Source organism: Lonchura striata, chromosome 2, assembly GCF_050655825.1.
Source record: "Lonchura striata isolate lonStrDom1 chromosome 2, ASM5065582v1, whole genome shotgun sequence".
Taxonomy (NCBI): domain Eukaryota; kingdom Metazoa; phylum Chordata; class Aves; order Passeriformes; family Estrildidae; genus Lonchura; species Lonchura striata.
Window position 1 is genome coordinate 96,626,492 of NC_140704.1, and position 23,740 is coordinate 96,650,231.

Genomic DNA, 23,740 nt, shown 5'->3' on the forward strand with positions numbered 1-23,740 from the left:
TAAATATCTAATACAACACCGTGTTCTTTAAGTTTTGGGGGGTTTTATCTTTTCGTTGTATGAGTATTGTTCTTCAGCCTCAGACATATTGACCAATATGCTATATAATGCTCAGTTTCTGAAAAAAATATTCTGGGGAATGTAGTCCATTAAAATCTTAGTATCTGGAGTCTGGACAATTTTTTTAAACCAAGGAGGTAAAGAAATGAAAAAAAAGAAAAAGGCAGGCTTGTTAAAAACATTTGCAGTCAAGATTTGCCACAAGCTGCACAGGAATACTTTTTGTAGATCAAGTAGTTTTCACTAGGTACTGAACAAGCTAATCTGCTCTCAAAAAGATTTTAAAAAAGCTCTAAACAGCAACAACAGAAAAATCCCAGCCAAAAAAGCAAACCCCAGAGTTGCAGGCTCTGGGGAGAAGAAAACTGCCAGCAAATCATGAGACTCTCCTAGAGTGTCTGGAAAGACAGTGTGATATGAGGGTTCTGTGAGCATTAATTGTGAGGGAGGTAGGTTCAGAGGCTGCCTTCTTCCAAGTGGAGATAGTTAAAGGTGAGAGAGAATTTTGAAGTCAAAATATTTTTAGCTGTGGCAGAAAATGGCTTTATTTAGATAGAGAAGTGCTACAGGAAATAATAAGCCAGGGTGAATTAGTCATGCTTTTGGTGGAATTTGGTATAGTGCAGAGCTTCTGAATGCTAACCTTTCATCTGTTCCCTTGCTAGATAAGGAAGTTTATAGTGGTGCTGTAGTGTTAAGAAAAACGTTTGTAGTAATTTTAAATACCTGCTAAATGAGAACAGTGCTCGTTGGCTGCAGACCAAGCTTCCACTCTGTGTTGAGAATTGTTTGTTTAAGAGTTCTCATTATGTAGTTGTAATTCAGGATTTCCTCTCAATGGAAAAGTATTTTGATGTGGGTGAAAATAAATAAGGAACTCTGATCAGAATCAGAATTTGATGGCCTGGTTTCTGGTCAATAAATGAGACCAGTGATCAGATTCCTATTAGTCCTTCCACCAATCTTCTTTCATTTCCTTTGCCTCTAGTTTTGTCTAAACCATTGTTAGTTTTTAGCTAATTGCTGAAAAGAATAAAGTCGCAAATACTAATTCCCTATAAGTTCTATGAAAATAAGCAGGTAGAAGAGAAAAATCTCTACATTAGTGCAGGATGTTCCAGCATTCTGCTTGGCAGCACCCAGCCTGCAGGGGCTGTCGCTTGGCCGGTGGGGTGTCGGGGCTGTGAGGAAGCCGCAGCCGGGGTGGTGGGACTGAAGAAGGGTCCCAGGTGTGAATCTGGAGGCCACAGCTTGTTTGCCTTACTGCTCAACTTTCTTCCCCAGTGCAGGGGAAGGCAGTCCCACCTTCCTGTCCATAGATGTGCAATGGGTGATGTGTGTTTCTAAGGGCAAAGATCTGGAAGAGGGAATTTCATCTATAATGTATGCCTGCCAGAGATTCAGGAGAAAAAGCAGTGTGCCTCTGGAGAAAGGGCAACTTCTGGAAAGGAAAATAATAACTTGAGGCATTTTCAAACAGCAGCTTGGACTTCTGGATTGTTATTATAACCAGGGCACTTGGTAGCACTTGAATAACAGTAACAAATGCACTTGTGATAGTAAGTAATGCTTTTAGGTAATTTTTAACAAAACCTGTTTTCAGATGGTTATTGTTTGTAAAATACTTTTCTTTTGTCTAGAGAGTGGTTTGGAATTGGAATTGTGGTGATCTGAAACCATGGGTGGGTTTTTTTTTTTTTTGGAAGCTTTTAAATAGTGTTGATTTTCAGTTAAGAAGCAATGCTTCAGAAAAGTGTCTCTTTAAATGCTGCTTTGCATAGCTCTAAAGGTTAGTCTTCATGATTTGTTTAAAAGAGATGTTAAAAGTGGGAACTTTGGTTCCTTTTCTGGAGGAACTTCTGCTTAAAATTACTTCTGTCTTGTTGAAGCCAATTATTTAAAATCACCCCCTGTAGCTGAAATAAATGGGACTCCAGAATAAATGGTTGCAGCCTGAGGGAAGAGCTTCAGCCTTGGCTCATTTTAACTGTGCCCATAGTGTTTGTCAGTGATATTGTTCACTCTCCTGTAATTGAATTGCTCTGCCAAGATCGAATGAAAAAGTGCCCACAGAAATGAAGAGTTTAACAAGGTAACAGTGTATACATGGTAATTTCTGTTGTAATATTTGATTTTTTGATGGTTGAACATTTCAGAGGGGGAAGGCAAATGATAATTTGAGGGTTTGCTTGAAGTCAAGATTCCAGAGCTATATTGAGCCCACAGCTGACTCGAAGAAATAAAATATTCAACCAATTGTTTAAAATCTTTAATAGCAAACACTAGGGAAGGTCAGCTGCTTTTAAAAGCAGACTTGAATTTAAAAACTTAGAGATACATGTAGTGTAATACACTAATCCGTGTCCAAACTTGTTCAGTCTTATAAGTGAAATACAGTTGGGAAGGCTGGATCTGCACAGATGTGCTATGAAAAAATTACAGCAAATCAAAAAAGATGGCAAGTCAGTGCATATAAATTAAAAGCCCTGCCAAGGATGTTTGTCTTGAGAAGTAAATGGTAGTATTGTAGTGCTGTAGCTTAATTTGAAGCAGAGATTAATGCTTTAAAAAAACTCAAAAGATTTTTACAGTTTAGGTTTTTTGTATTGAAGTTTCTGAAAGATTTCAGCTTGTTGTCTTTATTGATATTTACAGGTTAAAGTTACATGAGGGAAAAAAGGCAGCTGAGGCAAATAAACTTCCTTCTAAATAAAGTTCCTTCTAAACTAGGAATATGGTACAATTTTAGTCTTCTTTAAGGAAGACAAAAAATTCATTATAAGCCCGTTAGTGTTTAGTAAAGCTACATCCTATCCCAGTGTTAATGTTTAGAGGTGAAAATAATTATTTCCTTGGAAAGTAGTGCAAAGTCCAGAGAAACAAAAGGAAAAGAATTTAAGTAAAAGGAATGCCTCCTAAAATTGATAAAGCTCTTTTTTAAAGGTCTCTTTCATAAGATGCAAAACTTAAACCCAAAGCAAACAAAAAAGCACCAAAACTAGCCCCCACCAGTAAAACACAAACAGCAAAACACAAGCTTCCAGAAAACCTAGGTGGATCTTCAGCCCAGTGCTCCACTGTACCTGCATCATATACTTCCAGCATATTTTGTAACACCTGGGAGCTCACTGCAGTGTTACTGCACATAACTAGCATAAATTTACAACTCCACCGGTACTGTGTATTGTGGTTTATATTCAAATTCTGGCTTGTGATACCTAACCTAAGTTTGCTTAGAAAGAGAGGTTTTGTGGGACAAGAGCTAAGTGTCAGGTTTTCTGTTTTCAAGTCCTTTGGTTTGTAGAAGAGGCAGGCAGGTGAATTTGGAGACTTCAGCATCAGATGTTCCTTTGACTGTCCTGCATTTAGTCTGTTGAGGAGGCATCCAGAAGAGGAGCACTTGGCTGTGGTTACATTTTATAGCTGTGAGGGAGCTGCAGAGCAATGAAAGAAAGGCATATTATGACTGCAAGAGGATGAAACAAAAAGCTGTTTTGTGGTGTCCTTTCTTTGAATTTTGCTAGTAAGATGGCTCTGAGAAGAGAACCCCACCTGTGATGTTCTTCAGGTATGGCTTTGTCTACTCTTGGATAGCACAGTGGTTGTTCAGCTTAAGCCCTGGGTTTTCTAATAACAGTGTTTTCATAAATGCCCCTCACTTAGAGAACCAGGGTGATAGTCTCTAGCCCTCTCTGCCTTGTAGCACCAAAACTTGCTGGTACCCAGACTTGAACACATGATCAAGTTGTTGCACAGGAGGTGAGCTGTGGTTCTTGCTATTCAGGTATTTGTGTCCAGTGGCAAATAAAGATAACTCCACTTAGTTTAACTGATTCTCAAATACAGATTTTTTTATCGGACCCCATGTCACAGCCAAGGAGCCTGCTGCCAAGCAAGCGTCACAGTTAGCAAATGCAAGATGAGTTTGTGTGCTGCAGTTATACTGACTAGGACATCAACTGTGTGTCATAATTCTTCTAAGTCTTGGGAAATACCAAGTCTCTGTCAATATGTGGGACACCATATATGTTCTTAAGCATTTGTAATTCTTAAATAAGTTATTGCATTACCGTTTTGCTACCCCAAATGTAAAATTAGCCCAATAGTATGGTTTTTTCACCTGTTGCTCACCTGGTAATGTTCTCCTGAAGACTCTGTTCCTCTTTTTGGATATTTATTTTTTTAACTTAAGTTTTGTTTTGTTTTATTGTGAGTGTGTAGGGGTTTCATGTGGAGGTTTTTATGGGGTTTTGTGAGGTATTTTTTCTGGAGTCAGTGAATCAGGAATATCTTTCATATCCGCCCCTGTGAGCTTACCCAAGGCAGATGAACAAAGATCTCTTGTTGTACGCAGCTTTCTCAACAACTCAGGGCACTGTTAATATTGCCCTGTCAAATCAATTTATTTCAGAAAGAGAAGCAGCACCTGTCAGGGGAGTACAGTGTCTGATAAGTGAGAGTGCTTCGGGGGAGCTGGCCAAGCTTCAGAAGCCAAGCTTCATTGCCTGCCCCATCACCTGAAAACTTCTCGTTTTCTACGCTCCACACTAACATGTTACACTGGATACAGTCCTGCTCCAAACAGGCATTTCACAAGGGCTGGGGAATTCACTGCAGAACAGCCTGTTACATTTTAGTTATCCATGTCTGAGGTCCATGTCAATGGGAGTTGAAAAATATATTTTAAAGTTCACCTTAGGTTATAGTATCTGGTGTGTGCCAACTTTCTTTTTTTAATAAAATCATTTCTCAGTGAGTCTAGACATGCCACACAGTGGCATGCTAAAATACTCGATCCATTATAATTCCTTCTTGCTTGGGCTCCTCTCTGTGCTCCTGCTTGTGTGTGTCTTCAGAGGAAGGTGAGTATTTTTCTTTGAAAAAAAAGAGTGCTTTGCAGCATGACTAAACTTGAAATAATACAAAAATTTTCTCTGGACAGTTGGTGATTAGTAGTTTCCTTGAGACTTTGAATCAGGATTCTGTTGTGTTACAGGAAGCTTCAAGGGAGTGGGAACAGTTCAATAATGAACAAAACATTAGTCTCGGTTCATCAGGTGTGCTTGTTCCTGTTGCCATGAGGGCTCCTACTGAGACTGGGCTTCCTTGGGTCATCCCAACTCTGTCTTCTGTTGGCAAGAACATCTTAGAGATGAACAGCACTAAACTGATGAATTCCTCTGATTCTGCATTAGACCTGTGAAAAGCCTGTGTGGGATTGCATTGTCAGTCAGGGGGACTGTCAGCGGTAAAAATGCTTTTAACTCATTCATTTGAAGTAAAATACTCTATGGTGTCAGGATCTCAAAAAAATCTGGGTCAGGCTGTGCTTCTGAGGGGCCTTTCCAGTTTGTTTTTTTAAAAATTTGTTGCTTGGGGTTGTTTATTTTGTTTTGTGGTGGTTTTTTGTTGTTGTTTTTTTCCTTCCCTGTTGTGTTTGGCTGCTGTTGGAATTTGTCTTCAGTGTGGCCAGCAAGGAGGCCCCTGTAGCAATGGCTTCCCAAAGCACCAGTAGGGAACCTGCTGTTGCAGTTGTGTGGCTCTTGATACTTAGGCTTGTCTGATCAATAGGGTTTGGTTTGAAAATCTGCCAGTGGATTACAGGGCCTGTAGCATTTGCTGCATAATGCTGACAGATAATCCCTGTATTTAAGAGACTGCTTTTCTTTCAGTTAATTTATTCAAGTGAACATTCAAACAAAATTAAAAAGAAAAGAAAGAATAAAAATACCCCAACAAAATGTCTAAGTCTAAGCCAAACCTGTTATAAAATACTTGCCTCAAAAAGAAAAAACTCAACCCTTTCTGATCAAAATTGCCTGTTCTCAGTCCATTCACTTCAGGATTGCTCTGAAACAAAACTACTCTGGCTTTGGTCCAAAATCAATCTGTGAATGTGCCAAAAATGTGATAAATGTTAATCAAATGTAATGTAATGAATCAGCTGTGACATTTTATTATGGAAATTAAAAATCATGCAAAACCTTGCCTAAGGAAAATAAATTGTCAGGGAAAATACTAATTTTCATGTGATAATTAAATTTTCTTTTCCTTTCATTTCCATGTCTAAAAATGTTTCAGTTACACTTTTTATAACAGGCATTTGGTATGAAAGCCATTTCAAGCAGGATTTAATTTATAGAATTGAAAAGAATTACCTCTCCCACTTAATTGCAGGAAAACAGAAGTGATGTGGGGAATGGTGATGCTGTTTTGAGGGTCAGAAATATCTAAAAGATTGAAAAATCAACTTACTCTTTTCCACAACTCTTTTAAGGAATTATGCTGCTGTCCAGTGGTGCCTGTTTTCCTTGCCATTCAGGAAGAATTTTGAGTGTGGGCATATCATACCTGTAATGAAATGCTGCTAGAATTTGTCACCTCAGGGAGAGCCCCAGCGCATGGTGGGCTTGCTCCAGGGACATAGTCCTAAGAGTGAAATATTAATAATGAAATTGTATTTTTGTTGGGTGGGCCTGGTGGATTTGCCTTCAAGGTCTTGAATTTGTGGGTCTGTACTGAATCAAAAGGGGAGTCTGTCTGGCAGACTGTGTCTGGTGTGATGTGTTCACAATCATATGGGAAACCCCTCTGTAAAGTGCCCAAGCTCTGCCCTATGAGCAACAAACATCTCTTGCATTTCCCCCCTTGATAATCATCCTTCCCAATTTCCATCTCATCTGCATTTCCAGCCAGCCATGATCACTGTTATGTTTAGTTGTTGTTTGGTTACATTTGTTTTGGTGCAGCGTTTTCTGCCACTTTGTAAGTGACAATAAGATCCCTTCTTGGGTGTCACTTTGCCAGCCCAGGCAGGTTCAGGCCTTGGCATTGACACCAGGATTTCTCTTTGTGCAATTTTTCTGTTTCTGGTTGGTTTGAATTTGCCTTTCCTGAAAATGAATGGCTCCTACTTTGCACAGCATGTCAGAAATGGTCTAATTCTAAGAAATATCTTACAGAATAGTATTGAAGAGATGATCCGTATTCTGTCTGAGCACATCTGTTGGAATTATCTTTATTTTTACATCCTGAAGTAACATTTGCCCGTTTTGTGGTGGTATCACAACCACTTGTGGTCAGCTGTTACGGAATTTCCTCCTCATTTCTAACTGTTAAAACTTATAGCTGCATGCAGAAGTTTTTATTAGTCTCCAGGTATATGACCCACCACTTTTTTTCACTGATTTTTTTTCTGTAGCTGTTACTCATCAAACCTGTGTGATCTTTTCCATAGGTTAGTCCAGTCCTCCTGCCTTGGCAGGGTTTCTCAGCTTGGAGCTGTCATCCAACAAATTTCATCAGTGCAGCTTTACCTTTTGTGTAAGTGCTGCTCATTAAAATACCAGGTCAGATTGGTGTCACAGTTTGTCCTTGACATGACAGTCCCCAATAATAACCTCTGTTGCAGCTTGACTTTATTCCTTGATACTACTAATAACACAGATGTTTTGAGGCCATTTCTTGGGAATATTCCAGGATATTTAATATTTTATCACTTTCAAATTGCAGTGGACAAAAGCCCTAATATATTTAGGATGGTGTACTCAGTTTTAATAATATTGTTTCATTATAAATAAATGTATAGTAAAAGTATAAAAAGTAGTGCAAGAGTATCTATGAAATTGTCTTTTAAATAGTCCTGCTAGTCAAACAAAACACTTGCAATACACTTGTGATACTGATTAACATGAACAATGTCCTGACTGCCCAACAATGTTATGTGCCACTAGGCACATAACATTGTGCCTAGTCTGAACATGTGTTCAAATCTCCTGAATTTGGCTGGCATAAACAGGGCTAAAAATAGGTGTGGCATGTTATTTTGGATAAAGCTGAGTGTACTTCTGTATCACCACAAATGGTGCCTCTTTCTGATCAAACTAGCACTGGCATCCACATTAGTTAAGGCTGAGTTTTCATACCACAGGACCTTGAGCTAATGGTTCTTTCTCTAACCTTTCCGATCCTCCAGCTGCAAATCTTGTTGACTATTATTTTTCACACAACACATTTTGTATGTTCTGTTTTGTCATTATCTTGTTTGGGTGTCTTGACCTGCCTGATTTTACTAAAGTCTCAAAACCAAAACACTACCACAGAATTTAATCCCTCAGGTCAGATCCTCCTGTGCAAGTTCTCTTTAGATTTTGAATCATGAGGCATCTTAGAGAATTGTGTTTTGCTTAGTTGAGGTATTTGTAAAACTCATGGACTTGAATTCTTTCATCCTTCAAACATCTGATCTTGCTATTTTCTGATTCCCTTAAGCACAAAGGGAAGATTCAGTTCCTCATGTAATGGTTCTTCCATCTTCCTTGTCCTTAGCAGGACATCACAATTGCCCGTGGTCTGATAACATGCTTGGGCTGTACACATTGGCTTCTCCAGAGGCTTTAGTTGCCACTCTGGTGAGATAAGTAGTGAATGTGAACAGAGAGAGGGCATCCAAGCTATTTAACTAGTTTGTGAATCATTGGAATAGAGAGGAAGGAAAAGAGGAACAGAGAAAGCCATCTCCAGAGGATTGCAGTACAGCTTACCAGCAGTTCTACTGGACCTCTGGTTTCTTTACCTATCCAGGAGACATAGAACATTTCATGGTAGTTTGCTAGTGTCTGATTATATAAGCACCAGAAAGTATTATGCAGTTTATAAAACAAGTTTTCCCATTGTAGTATTACATTTTGTATCATTTTTGAACATGAAATTTTTGGCACTGAAGAGGAAAATATGTTGAAAACAGATCTTTGCTACATTTTTCTTTGTTGTGTTACTTTTCTGTTTCACTGTGACCCCTCTGTTTCATGCTTGATATTTGGGAGGTTGTTTTCTGAAATTCTTCAACTCTGAGGAAAGGCATTTGGAGACTTGGTGTGGTGGTCTAGTTTGATAGAGTATTTTTGTCCTTCTATCACACAGATAGAATGCAGAGAGCCTTTCCCAGAAAACCTAATGGTGTAGAACATCATCTCTTTAAGCATGGAACAATTTATGTTAACAATGGTACTCTTCTACACTGGAAAGAATCAGTACTTTGTGACAAAGCTGCTGCATGTCCCAGTAGGTTCTTTGGATTTAGGTCTGTCAGTGAAGTATGACTGCACAGTGAATGATTGCTGGTTGCATTTGGAGTGCTTAAATATAACTTTGTTTTATTAAAACAGGTGATCTGTCACAGCTTGTCCACTATACCTTCACAAACTCAGTGTTTTGACATTCTCCAGACTGGCATCTGTAAATATCTGGTAAGTACCATTTTGTCTTCTACGTTAAAATTTCCTTGTGATCAATTTGCTAGCAGTCTCATTAATCCTCAAATCCACTTATCCTCTGTATTTAATATATAATTTCAGCATTTAAAAAAGCTTTAAACAAGATTTGGGGGAGTTTAAAAAATACATAATAACTGTTGGTATCTAAACTTATATGGGCCATTTTGCTCAGATTTGTGAATATTTGAGTGTGTCTTTGAGGCAGTTTGTCCATAAATTAAACACTTCCTGGTTTGGTTTGCTTTGCAAAAGAGCAACCAGCAGCTTTAGATGAGGTTTTTTACTTCAACTATGTATATAATTATATAAAGAATGCCAAGCTGATGGAGGCCAGGTTCTTTGTGGTGCTGAGCAATATGACAAGAGGCAACAGGCAGAAACTGATGCTGAGGAAGCTCTCCTTGAACATGAAGAACATCTTTACTGTGTGGTTGACTGTGCCCTGAACAGATTGCCCACAGATCATGTGGAGTCTCCCTCACTAGAGAGACTCAAGAACTGTCTGGACACAATCCTGTGCTATGTGCTTTGGGATGACCCTGCTTGAGCAGAGCAGGGAGGTTGGACCAGATGACCATTGTGGTCCCAACCTGACCCATTCTTGGGTTTTACAGCCTGACTTCTAATCCTGAACATGCCTGAGCTGAAGATGGGGATGGCAAACCAGAGCTGGGTAACAGAATGGTCAGGGACAGAATCTGCAATTCCCTATGATGCTGCCTGACGAGAGGGAGGACCACAAGTTCTGCCCCTGTGATCCTGTCAGGGTGGTTCTTTGATTTAACCAGTGTCTGCCATTCTTTGCTTGGAGCCATACTGAGAAGTTACTAGACCAAAGCTTCTGTAGGGAGTAGCTTGCCTATAACTGTAGTCTGGATTTTTAGGGGTGGATGTTGATTTAAATCAACTTTTAAAAAGGTTTATATGTTCTACTGCCTTGTCCCTTTGAGAGCAAACCATTAAGTAGGTTTTTATGGTTGGCAAGGCTGCTGTCCAAGGTCTCCAACTGGCTGCTGACACCTCTCAGGGAGCAAAGTCACCATGGAGGCAACATCCTATATGGGAACTTATATGAGCAGCCTCATCTACTAGACTTGTATAAATATAAATATCTCTGTTCCTGTCATCTTTCAGACTGGCTGACCAGCACATTCCATCAGTAGTGTTGGCCCAGCTGGTCTTCAGGATGGTTCTTTATATCCATCTAGATTACTGCCACTCAGGAAAAATGTTACTAATTTTAATTGTTTGGTGCCTCAGTGTCCTGTAGTATTCAGCAGGGTCATGGTGACAACTGCAGTCCCACCTTTTGTCAGGCAAGACCATCATCCTCCTTCTGCCCCTGATTGGCACAGGGTCAGCCTGGGCTAGCAATCTGTGCTTGTGGCCTTGAAATGCACCCTGTGCCTTAGGCTGGAAAGATTTAGAAGTTTTTAACTCATAGTTGTTCTGTACCTCTTACCTTCACAATTAATGGTATGAATGAAATACATTTCATGTTTCTGTAGATTGTACTTTATTGATCTTTTTTCCTAAACATTTCTAAAAGAAACAGCTAACCTTGTTAAGTGAACCAACTCCCTCTGTCAGCTTAAAACAGTGTACATGCAGGTGAGCAAATTAGACTGCTCTCAAACTCCTTGAATAGGTCTTTAAAGGTAAATGGTGCCACACTAGCAGTGCATGATTTTTTTATGGCTTTACGAGACAAAAATCTAGGGTACTTACTCCATAGTACTTCAAAATTTAAACTGCTTTCTAATTCACTGCCTCTACAAAATCAAAGAATTTTCTCTAAATTATTTATCATGCCTATAAAATCCTTACTCAAGATGATGTTCTCTCTTTAACAATAGCAGAGCACTTTGGGCTCACCATATATTTCATTAGCTTTGATTTACCTTAATTCATAAAGCTCCTGTTGAGCTTCAAAGCAGACTCACCCTGCTGACAATCCAGTAGCTTTCCTTTCTGTAGCATAAATCAGAGTTTCCTTCTACCTCACTGACTGCTCACTGCCATTTCAAGACTCAGAAGGCCTTCCCAGTCCCATGATATATGCTTAAAAGGAAAGACCTGTTCTGCCCAGAAGATTGTTTGTGCCTGCACTGTCATTCAGAGCAAAGCAGTGCTCTATTCTGCAGATATGTTTGAGATGAGTGTTTGTTTAGAAGGCATAGAATGAAGATGTCAATTTAACCTTCTGTTGGTATGGGTGGCAATTTATTGGGAAAGCTGGGATTTGAAAAAATGCAATGGTCTGTAGAGTTTGAACAGAAACAAAGAAATACATGTCACCATAGGAAAGCTCTAGGATTGTTTGTATCCCAGCAAAAAATCTTTTGTATAAAGGGATGAACTTGGGTTGTTGGTTTCTTTGTCTCATTTTAATACAGGTTGGATTGGTTGTAATACCCGACAGCACAGCTGGATCTGTTCTATGTGCCATAAATAAGCTCTTGGATCAAGCCTGCATCATAAGTGAAAACCTGCACAGGTTCTTGGCCTCTTGTTGTTACAGTCTTCTGTACTTTCTCCTAACTATAGACAGAGAGGATGCAGAACATTTACAGAAAAGGTAAAGCTGTTCTTCTTACCATCTTGCCTCTATCTTTGCAGACACAAGTATTTAGAGATGTGAAATGAAAGGATACCCCCTCCCCCCAGAGGTTTTTTTCCTGTCTCTTTTTTGCTTACTTCAAATTAGTACTTAGATTTAAGAAAAACATCTGCAGAGTTACCAGGAATTACTTGAAACAGTAACTGAAAAATGTTTCATCTCAAATTGTTCTACTTGGATGTCAAAACGATCCTGATTTTGTAAAGTTGGATATTTATACCTTAATCTTTAACCTTGGCTTCATTAGATACATTGAAATGCACAGCGCAAAGGATTTGGCTTTGTACTCTTTGTACTCCATGCAAAGGATTTGGTATGTACTCTTAACTGATCTGATGTTTCAGTTTTAAAACTTCTCAGGCATCATTACATAGACTGCAAAGCCATTTGATTTAAAAAACCCAAAAGCTACAGATAACGACTTCAAACAAATTCACCTGAAATGAAGGCATGTCTTGAAACAGGCCAAACTTTTCCATATACAGAAAAGTTGTTAAAAACTTCCTGAAAATTCAGAGCCCAAGTCCTCCTTCTCTTACTGTATTTAATGACTTGTGTATCACAAATAGTTAAGTCCATTATTTAATTTCTTATGAATCTTAAACAAAGATTTGGGTGTACCTGAAAAGTGACTGAAACTAAAACCTCTCGGCAGCTGTTTGAAGGAGAAATTGCACTGTGAGAGAGATTAAGCAACATTTATAGCTTCCAGGGCAGGGCCTAATTTATTTTCCAGCACTGTACAAAATTTTGGAATATTTTCAAGTTTGGCATTTTCTGGTACAGAATTTTCTGCTTTGCACTAATTCTGGTGAATGCAGCTGGTGTGATTCAATCCACAGAAACAGGTTTCCTCGTACAGCCATGCAGCCAGTTCACAGAAGCATCCTTGAAATGTGTGTCCTCAATCATTTCAATTTTGATTATCTTTTCCTCTCAGGGACATGCTATGGAGATCATGCATTTCTGCATTAGCACTCCTGCCACGGTTACTGAGGCTGATGCTGCAAAGCCTGCAAGTGAGCAGGATCTGTCGGGAAGAGCTGCCCGTTGTTGCTCAGCTGCTTCGCTTACTAATGCAGCACGGGCAGCTCAGGAGCCATATGATCACAAATGAGTTTCTGGTGCAACAGATCATCAAGGACATCATGGTATGAAACAGCTTCTTGTTCTTGTTTCCCAGAGACCATGTGTACGTCATGTTTATTTTTAAAAGTCGTTGCAAACAGTCAGGAAGAGCAATTTTCAAACAGTGATGGTGAAAGCTGCTCTCAATGCAATGTTATGGTGAGGTTCTCTAACCTGCAGGTTAGGAGGGGGTTGTTTCTCTTTAGTGTTGAAAATGCCCAACCAATTCTTGTGCTGTTGCACTGTGGGTGGGTTGTATTTGTGCTTGTTGAGTTTTTTTAAGCCACCTACATAATCCTGAGAAGAAGGAATTCCTGGGCTGGGGTAGTCTGTTGGTAGCAGTTCTCCTTAGACTGGGCTGGGGAGCTCTCCTGCACTGGTAGCACCATGCTCATTTGCATTTTAATTGCCTATAAATTGCAGAATTGCAAAGTAAGTGAGCCATTCTAATTAAGAGTAAGGAAAGCACATCTGGTGTTAACTCACACACTTGGTAATGTAATGACTGAGTGTACCCAGTTGTAACACTTTATTATTTGGGCTTTAACAGACACACCGTGTTGAAATGTATAAAAGAGAAGAACAATGTTACTGTGTGCAGGGCAACAGGGCTGTCTTGTACTTTTAACAGTGCACCTGATTACCTGTAAAAACAAAACCAAGTTTTGCAAATGCTTGAGTTTTATTTACCTTTTTTCTTCTTTCTAGACACTGAAGAGCGGTGAAGTTCAGGAGCAGTGGCTCACAGACCTCCATTACTGTTTCAACATCTACCTTGCCTCTCATCCCCAGACACCTGGCCCTATAAACACGGTATATTGAAGAGGTCAAACCATTTATTGTAAAGCATTTACTTCTATTTAGTTTTGAATGGAAGATGTTGGAACAAAGCTTGTCAATTTTTTTGTAAGTGAAACAATAAAAATTTTACAGAGAACTGCTATACCTCTGTTGCCTTTTTTTCAAGCAAGTAGATCTTACTGGAAAGTGTTTTAGTAAAATGTGGTGACCACAGTGAAACCCAAGTCCTTGATGCTGAAGAGCTTGCAGAGAAACAGACTCAAACTGACTCTGCTCATCTATTATTTTGAAGCATCACGTTATTTAAAAAAACAGTACAATTGTGTAGTATCAAGGAGAAGAAAAAATTAGAAAACCATACGCCTTAGAGTAACATTTTTTATTTTCGCTGAGTTCATATTTTTAAATACTTTGCGCAAGGTAAATACTGTACAGTGTGGCAGCTCCAAAGCTATTATGAGAACTAATTTTTTCCTAGAATAGGGCCCATTTTGTCTTGCTTCTCTATTTAATGCACATAGAAAAAGAGTTATTTAAAAAATTTGTGATAATTTCCAAGGGTAGAAAACACAGCCCTAGTAGTTTCCATAGGTTGTGAAAGTAATTTCTTTAGTGTTTTATGTCAACATGTCTACATTTCCTTCCAAATCCATAGTTAGCTAAGGAAAAATTGTTTCTTTAGTAGAGGAGTGGCACATGAAGACTGTTCTTCCATTCCTGCTTTGATTTTGAATTAATTTAATTAACTTGAGGTAAAATTAAACATTGGTTTCTCAGAACTGTAATAGCTTTAGTGCAGTTTCCCCTCTTTTTTTGAAATGCTTTTTGATAAACACATTCAAAATTCCTATGTTTTGCAATGGAAAGCTTTGATTGCCTCTACTCTGTTATTGCAATACTGGGCTTAGTGCTTCGTCTTCTGTCTTCAAATGCAATTTGGATTTCATCCTGTGTATTGGTAAAGAAATTAGCAGTTGCATTTAAAAACCAGTTTGTACACAAAACGAGTCCAGCTCCTTAGGAGTTTGCTTGGTATGTAATGCTGTGGTAATATAAAACTGAAAATGTTCAAGTTTAATACACCATAGATGGCTTATACATTATGAAAGATAACAGCTGTACTGGAATGGATTTTGAATTCCAAACATTGTTTTGCTTAATGCTTCAGTCTTGTATTTTTTGGTTTTGCAGCAGTGGTTGGTCTCATGTTGTATGAAAATTGCCTTGATTTTCCCATGTTCTCCAACAAATTAACACACTGTAGGTTGCTCACTGTAAAAGAACAAAATAGTTTCGATGAGTAACCTTAGTGGGTGAAAAGCAGCTTCAGCTTCATCTACACTGTGTTCTAGATTTCATAAGCAGCGAATCTACTAGGATCAGAAAATGCCTTTTTCCTGTCATCTCACTGCTGATTGTCTCTCAGCAGTTTGGTTTCTGCAGCACTGGGTAGAGCTTCTGTGGAACATTGATGATGTTGCTGCTGTGTGTGGGACTTGAGCAGCCTCTCATGGGTGCAGTGAGGTTCACCCCCATAAAATAATGTTGGGCTCCAGACCAACACTATACTCTTGGCTGAATTTGCTGAAGAGCAGAAAAAGATTGTGTTGAGCAATTTTAGCAACATGAGGTAGGCAGTGGGCTCTTTCTAGAAGGTCAGGGAAAGTAGTCCAGGGGATAAAGTGAGTGCTCTGAATTGCTTATGCAATGTTTTTTTTTATTTCATGTAATGTGCTACAAATAATATGACTGTTTTCCTTTCCCAGGTTTGTAAATATTAGCTGCTGTAAAGATTTCAGTGCTTTATCCCAAGCCAGAATGGGATAAAGGGTGATCCCAAGTGCAAATCCAAATGTTTCATTGAGGGTGTGAACTCAGCAGATCTTAAGGACATCTTTCTAATGCCAAGAGTTGCAAAACCTGCTCCTTTGCAGCTCTGAACACACTTTAATGTCCACAGTGAAACAAAGAACCAGGCTGTCTGGTTCTGCTGCAGAGCACGTCTTTAGCTGCCACTTGCTGAATTGACAAAAGGAATCTTACTTAATTTTTAAAAGCCAAACAAAGTAGAAAAAGAACAAATTTCAAGTTCTGAAATGTTTTAATGGTAACAATCTTAAAGGGCCTATTTGCAGAATATTCCAAAGCACTTAACCCATGCCTGTATCTCCCATCCCTTTTCTACCTATCACCTGCCTTACTGAACAGTTCCTTTGAACACCCTCTACATATCCCCCCATCCAAAGTGTTTGAGTTGAGTGTCAATCCCCATGAAAGATTTGTCATCGCACACTTCTTCCACAAGCTCTATGAACATTAAAACTTGGGCTGACAGTCAGCCTTCACCTTCCCAGATGCTCCTGCAAAGGAAGAATGAAACTGAACAGTCCATTCTGACCTACTCCAGGCACCTACGTCAGAAACTGAGTATCTGGCATTAGCCACTGACAGCTCTGAACTTTTCCAACAAACGTAATGTTGTCATGCACAAAGGCAGGCAGATGAAAAACATGTTATTGTCTTTTAAGTAAGGGCTAAAGTTCCCTGAGCTCCTATTAGATGAATAAAAGTAGGTAGTGTTCTAAAGGAACTGGGCAGAGTTCCTATCACTAACCTATTCGTCACCAAGTTATGAAAGCAAAGGCCACTCCAGCCTCAAGAGAAAGCCTTTTTATTTCAGAAGACAGGGAGATCTGTTGTCCTGAAAAGTTAAACGAGAAGAGCTAAAAGCTCTTTTAAAATTTAGATTCCTATCTGCATGAAGAGGTGGCAATCAAACACCTGTCTGGTCATGCCTCTTAATTAAAACAGTTCCCAGGCAGTGAAAGAAAAAGGCCCCTGTCTCTTAGTGAGGCAGAAATTCACCTACAGTTCCAACAAACTCAAGGATAGGTCCACTGTTAGATTTCCTTCTGACTTCAGAGTTGTATTAAACTACTTGGAAAATGTATTTTACTTTCCTTTGCAAATTACCTAAACTGACTCTTTGAAGCAGTTGCTGTGTTCCCATCTAGCTGTGGCCTGTCTGCCTGAGGTGTAGCACAGCCAGGAACTCCAAATGCCCAGTGGGGCACTAAACCTTCACGTGGTGAAGCATCAGCGTTCCCACAGCTCCCAACCCCAAGTAAGTCCATAATACACTTTAAAAAGACTGACAAATGGCATTTAGTAAAGAAGCTTTTAATCCAAATCACTCAAGGATAGAAGTGCAGCTCAGTTAAGCCCAAAAAATGTTGAAAGAAGAAGTGTGCAATCACAAATAGTTTACCAGTAGTTACGCATTTTGATAAGACAGCCCAGTCCTTAAGCAGGTTGTTTTCATATCTAAGAGGAAACCATTCTCAGGTATATAAACAGAAAAATACTCTTAAAATGGATGTGTCCTACCTGAGACCAACTGCACATCAGAAAGTTTCAGCTTAGAAGGAGGTCTTGTTGACTGACACACTTTGCCTTCCTGAGAACGCCCTTTAACAAACAATGTGAACATCTCTGTGTTTATCATACAGACATGTAGTTGTGCATAGCTGCAAACTATTTCAGTAAGCTACAGCATTATTTTATCCTAAAAATTACTCTCATTTTTTATGGGGAAACTCATGAGACATTTCATATGACAGAAAATCACGACAACCACAAGTGAAATTTAACTAATGTTAAAATAGATCTTGCAATACTTTTCCTGTACCTTTTCTTGAAGATGCATTTCTTTGCATGTGCACGTTCAGGCACAGTGCAAAGCAGTGCAAAATTATAAAAGACAACCTTGCTCTTGCTATAAAGACCACATCTTCATACAGGAAAGTTATCAACATGGAACACAGTCTTCATATGAAAATATTTTTTAAACAGTACAAAACAAACAAACAAAAAAAGTTTAAAACAATGCTTTAAAAAACCAAACCATCCAAACAGCCAGTCTGCATGGATACAGCCAGCTATCCCCAGCTTACTGCTCTGTTCTCTTTCCACACATACATATGAGCAGCTCTGGCAATGGAATTATTTGATTCCTTAAGACCTGTGCTGAAACAATGCTGAGTAGGGATTCAAACAGCTTTAGCAGCAGCCATTTTAAATCACTGAGTTGTTTGGTTTATTTAACCTGAAATAGAAATACAATTGCCCAGAACACCTGAGACTCATTTTTATAAATAGTTGAAATTCTTAACAATTAGGTAAGAAGTGCATAGATGAATAGATTCTGTTATAAAATTGAAAGCATAGTTATACAAATAAATTATAGTGAAAAGAAAATTACCATATATCTGCTTTAGGATGGACTGCTTGCTGGTTTTTATGGCTGAGCTGGTTTTGTTTACAGATTTCAGATTTTTACATGAAGGAACTGGTTTCAGAGGGCCATGGTTCAGCTGCTTCTTCCAAGCAACCTGAATGAAGAAGGCAGCTGCCTCTTGTCTCCATTTGTCTTCATCTTCCTTGCAGTGCCGCTTAGCACTAAGGAGCTGAAACAACTCCTGTCTTAGCTGGTAACTAGAGAGCAGAAAAGAGAAGAGCACTTGTTTTAGGTGACCTGTTTTAACTTCCGTGCTTTCCACGCATCAATTCACATGGTGGATTACATGAGTAACTGGGAAAACAGAACTCCCACTGATGTGCTAAGTCACTTGGATGACAAATGTTTGTTCAGAAGAAAAAGTAGGAGTTGGGTTCAATTTTGGATACATCCATTATTTCACATAGTTAGGAAAGATCTGGCATTACAGGTATCAAAAGTTACAGTGCTTCCACATCAGCTGATCAGCTGTTTTATAAATAGAAAATCAGCAGAAGACAAAACTATAAATATTTATGGTAACAGTATAATCAGTACTGTTTCCTCATTTTCACTGTATTCACAACTTAATAACACCAAACTTTCTCGTGTGCCTTAGCACTTCATGTCCGCAGTCAATCAGTGCAAGAGACAAACCAAATCTGCCTCCTGTGGGTTCCACTGCACATTTCCCCTGCAGAAAGCTGAGCTGCTCTCCACCCCTCCTCTGAAGATGCTCCCCTCACTTTGTTTTCAGCAAACTCTGTTTTTTCCCTTCTCTTCAAAGGTTCCATCTTCTGACCCACCCTTGCCTCAGCTGCTTTGATCTTACACACAGTCGCATCCCTCTGCGAGTGGCAGCGGCAGATTATCTGTCCCTCGCACTCCGGTGGCAAATGGCACCGGCAGCGAGGAGCTGTTTGGGGCTTTTTTTCCGCTTGAATCGGATGTAAGCATTCAATCGGATATCGGCGTTTCACACTCACAAGTCAATTAACTGGCTTAGCAATTAACTGAATCCTCCCAGTACAAACCTGTCACAAATGAGCACTGAGTAACACTTGTAAAATATTAATTATAAGTGTTTGGTAACAGGCCAAAACACATTGATCATCCTCTCCTCTGGCGTTCGAAAAGGCTTCTACTGGATGCCCAGTAAAGCAAAGGAGGAAGGAGATCGAGAAAGAGGTGATTTTTTTCTGTTGCTCCCTCTGCAACAAGTTCTAAATTAAAACAAAAGACAACAAGCCAAATACAAATTGTCTAAATATACGTTCTAAGCCAATGAACTACATAATTCAAACAAAGCAGCAGCTCATATACAAGAAATGAGTACATAAAAGCACAATAGAATGCCAAAGGGAAATGATATGCTCCATTACAGCCCAAATAATTTTAAACTTCCAATAAGCTTAGTAAATTACCTCTGTGGAATTTGCTGGGTGAGACAAATGTATTTAATCTTAATTTAGTGAAGCTTCAGAATTCAGGCATGTACTGTTATGCAGCTCATTGAAGTACATAAATGCAGGCAGCAACTGCATCTTGTCAGGGCCTGCAAGTTGTGAAGCATGGTATGAATTCAGAACAGGAGCATTATTAAGACAGAGGGAAAAAATTATCCCGTCTTCTTAAATAATATGCCACTTTTAACTTTTCAGCAGGGTAAGAGAGGAAAAGAAAGTGAAGAGAGAGCACAGTTGCAGTGACTTGCTAACATAAGGAACTAAGGATGGGTTAAGTGAATACTTAACTGCAGAAAAAACAATTGGGGAACTGTTTTATACTGGAGCAGGAAAGAATACTAACCTACTCTCTTGGAATTTGGTAATTACTCCCAGATGCCTTTGCTGATATGTGAAATGACCCATTCACAGTCACTGCACCTTTGCACCCAGCTGTAATTTCAAGTTTGCAGAGAACTCCTGGTAGTTTTTAGCAACAAAAAAACAACTGCAAGGTTCTGACACTGAGAAGATGCAGGCAGTTATCTGTAGAGCAAGTGCATACTGTTTTAATTTAGCTCTCTTGTAACAGATCGTTCTGATCCTAGTGAGAAAAAAGGAGAATGGGACCAAGTTTGATACAACATGAATCTGACGTGGTGCCTTAAAATATACCTGCTGCTTAGTCAATAAAACTACTGCACATAAAAGAAAAGTGGAATATCCATGTGCAGAACAACAAAGCTGGCAAGTGGTATTCTCACGCCTTGTTACAGAAGCTCTAATCTTAAAAAACACTGCTGGCCAAAGTATGGACACAGCAATAATATATTTTAAAAATGCAGCTTTGACTCCAGTGGGAGAACAACATAGACAACAACCAACTTATTCCAGCTTCTGTCAGCTTCCTGTGGGCCCTGGAGCATAGTACAGGTCCCGATGCCCCCCAGGAGAGAGAACACAGAAACAGAATCTGTAAGCCTCACTGAGCAGGATAAGCAATTAACCTTTGGCAAGCCACACACCTTAGACTATACACTTTTGAGAAGTACATTTATAAAGTTTGCAGATTTGGGAATTGAAACATTCTCCTGAGAACAGCAAGTATAATACACTTAAGTAGACCAGTACCACTCTGCTGTTGTGTTTGCCTTCAATAAGGAAATCAAGACTATAAAATTTGCAGAGTGAGACAAATGCATTTAGTTCTAATTTAGAGAAATTCCAGAACTCAAGCATGTACTTCTACATGTTTCTAAATGTAGAATTACACAATAACTTCGTATAATTTTACTGCTGTCTACAAGTACATGCTATTTATCATGTGCAAGTTTGGAACAAAAGCAAACACAGGACTATGGAAGAACTGCCCAACTAATGTCTAATTCCTGCAACTAATCCCTGCAGCCCTGCACAACTGAAGATCTTTGTTACTGTTCTATGAGTTCTTGCAAACAGAACAAAGATGTTTACTTTTCACTATTAAGTATTTAAATAACAAATGTAACGTAAACAATCTTTAATCCCTACAATTTCCAAAATGCAAAGTGTTAGTAAGCGTGTGCACTTCTTGGAGAATGCACTCTGTCCCTGCTTCAGCAGGTACAGTTTCGAAAGCCCTATCCAAAATCTGTAGTGTGAAAGGAATGCAGATTTCTGTGCAGGTAAGGAAGCTTAATGCATGGCTTTGGATCCCAGTTCTTGTGGGGAAATTTGCACAAGCACTCACTACACATGGTTCTGCTTTGCCTTAAAGCCAGAGCACATGCACATACACTCTCCTAATCTGCTCCTGGATTCCTTTAGCTTTTGGTATCTAAGTGATTTGAACCCCTAAGACAAGAACTTGGCATCTACATCAGAAAAGAAGTCCAAGGAGCAGGCAGCAGAGAGAGCAGAAGTGGTGGAACCCTGGGAAAAAAAGTGGCTGTTTTGCTTCACAGTTCAGAGGAATATGGCATGGAATCACGGAACCACAGAGTGGTTCGGGTTGGAAGGGATTTTTAAAGACCTTCTCATCCACCCTCCTTGCCGTAGCCAGGGACATCTTCAACTCAGAGTCCCTCAGAGAAACTGTTAAACTAGTGAGAGACCTGGAAAAAATATTAGCAGACATATGCAATTTATAGTTTTCTACATCCAGTAAAAAAAAAAAAAAAAAATAAAAAAAAGAAATAAGAATAATTTGCATATTATAGATTTCCCTTATATACTCTTCCTGCCCATTTTGATAAGAAATTAAATATTAAGGAGCAGGTATTTTTAGAATTACTACATTTCTGAGGCTGAAACACACATATTCCTGAAAGCAGGACAATGCTGTGGAAAGCATTCTTCTGTACAGCAGTAGTTCCTGCTTAATCAAGGTATTCAAGCCACCTTCAAATTTTGTCAATGAACACTCAAAGCTCCCAAACATTCCGTGGTTTGATTATCTGGCTAAATGTTAGGTCAGAGCACAATTTCAAGTATGTCACTGAACTCCAAGTTTAGGCAAATCCTGATTTGTACTTGTCTTGGTTCGACAAGACAGGAGTCTGTGAAAGAGGGCAAAGCCTCCTGTGCAATGGAGAACGGCAAACCCCCCTCCCTCTGAATTACGAGGATCTTTAAATTAAAAGGCTCTCAGGCAAAGATATGGGAGTGGGAGTAACAATTCTTTACTAGGAGAAAACTAGACAACAATTTAAAAAGGCAAATGCAATCGGTACAAACAAAACCAGTGAAAGGAAAAAAAAAAAGTCCAGAACCTGCGGGGTGCCAGTATCAGTTCTACTGGGACAATTTGCTTCCCTTGCAGTGGCTGGTGAATTGTAGCTGCAGTGGTGATCTCTAGAAGGGTATAGTTTCCCTCTGAAGATCTGGTGGCAGTGGGGGCCGGTCTTCCTCTGCGCCGGGGTTGCCTCTGAGCTCCGCTGCCGTCGCCTCTGCGCGCCGGCTGCTTCGCTGCGAGTGCCGCCGAAGAGAGAGTGAGAGAGAGCTGCTTCTCCAGGAATCCCGCGAAGAGAGAGAGAGAGCTGCTTTCCCCGGGAATCCCGCGCAGAGAGAGAGAGAGCTGCTTCTCTCGGAGTCCCGCGAAGAAGAGGGAGAGAGCTGTTTCTCTCGGAGTCCCGCGAAGAAGAGGGAGAGAGCTGCTTCTCCCCTCTGGGTGGGACCCCCTTCATTGAATCAGTCGAAGGTGTATACACAAACCATTGTCTCTGAGAGAGATAACAAAAAACCTGTCCAACCGGTTCGCCTTCGACAGATGGCAAATGGAATACAAGCTTATCTTACAACCCAGGACATTATCCACCCCTTATTCTATTTCCATCTGCACACCATGAAATCTTACACCCAGTTCTCTCTTAAGACCAAGTTTCCCTGTGGTACACAGCGGGTCTCCCCATCTTCCTGCATTACCCACCAAGTGTAACCAGGTCCTTGAGCAAAGACAATCCCACGAATGGGTTGGTCTTTGCCTGAGGTGGGATTAATTCAAACAGTTTTCCCTAAAATACCTTTCATATGTACTACAGGGACCTTATCTCCATCTACTGCGTGTAAGGGTTCTGACTGAGCAGGGCCAGCTCGACTGACAGACCCTCGGGTGTTGACCATCCAGGTTGCTTTTGCCAGGTTAATTTCCCAGTTTCTAAATGTTCCCCCACCAAGTGCCTTCAGGGTAGTCTTAAGGAGTCCGTTGCACCGTTCAACTTTGCCGGCAGCTGGAGCATGATAGGGAATATGATATATCCATTTGATACCATGTTCTCTGGCCCAGGTGTTGATAAGGCTGTTCTTGAAATGGGTGCCGTTGTCAGACTCAATTCTCTCAGGGGTGCCGTGTCTCCACAGGACTTGCTTTTCCAAGCCTAAGATGGTGTTCCGGGCAGTGGCATGAGGTACAGGGAAAGTCTCCAGCCATCCAGTGGTGGCTTCCACCATGGTCAGCACGTAGCGCTTGCCTTGGCGTGTCTGGGGCAGTGTGATATAGTCAATCTGCCAGGCCTCCCCATACTTGTACTTGGACCACTGCCCACCATACCATAGGGGCTTCACTCTCTTGGCCTGTTTGATGGCAGCACACGTCTCACAGTCATGGATAACCTGGGAAACACTGTCCATGGTTAGATCTACCCCTCGGTCTCGTGCC

At 40.0% G+C, this 23,740-nt stretch overlaps 2 protein-coding genes across 8 annotated transcripts in view; one reads left to right on the forward strand and one right to left on the reverse strand.

The window, feature by feature from the left end:
• Positions 1 to 14,020, forward strand: part of TEX10 (testis expressed 10) — a 54,548-nt gene extending 40,528 nt beyond the window's left edge. For all 5 annotated transcript variants that reach the window (XM_077784723.2, XM_077784717.2, XM_085571816.1 and 2 more), the window contains 4 exons: positions 9,228 to 9,308; positions 11,732 to 11,913; positions 12,896 to 13,106; positions 13,792 to 14,020. In XM_077784723.2, coding sequence (XP_077640849.1) covers positions 9,228 to 9,308; positions 11,732 to 11,913; positions 12,896 to 13,106; positions 13,792 to 13,905 — 588 coding nt within the window. In that variant the 3' untranslated portion in view covers positions 13,906 to 14,020. The remainder of the gene's footprint in view (positions 1 to 9,227; positions 9,309 to 11,731; positions 11,914 to 12,895; positions 13,107 to 13,791) is intronic.
• Positions 14,021 to 14,248: 228 nt separating this feature from the next.
• Positions 14,249 to 23,740, reverse strand: part of INVS (inversin) — a 90,564-nt gene continuing 81,072 nt past the window's right edge. For 2 of the 3 annotated variants that reach the window (XM_021528681.4, XM_021528683.3), the window contains 3 exons: positions 18,146 to 18,378; positions 17,272 to 17,352; positions 14,249 to 15,156 (listed from right to left, as the gene is read on the reverse strand). In XM_021528681.4, coding sequence (XP_021384356.2) covers positions 15,041 to 15,156; positions 17,272 to 17,352; positions 18,146 to 18,378 — 430 coding nt within the window. In that variant the 3' untranslated portion in view covers positions 14,249 to 15,040. Of the gene's footprint in view, positions 15,157 to 17,271; positions 17,353 to 18,145; positions 18,379 to 19,613; positions 19,716 to 23,740 lie in introns of those variants that run through there. The other variant, XM_085571813.1, reaches the window with a different exon arrangement.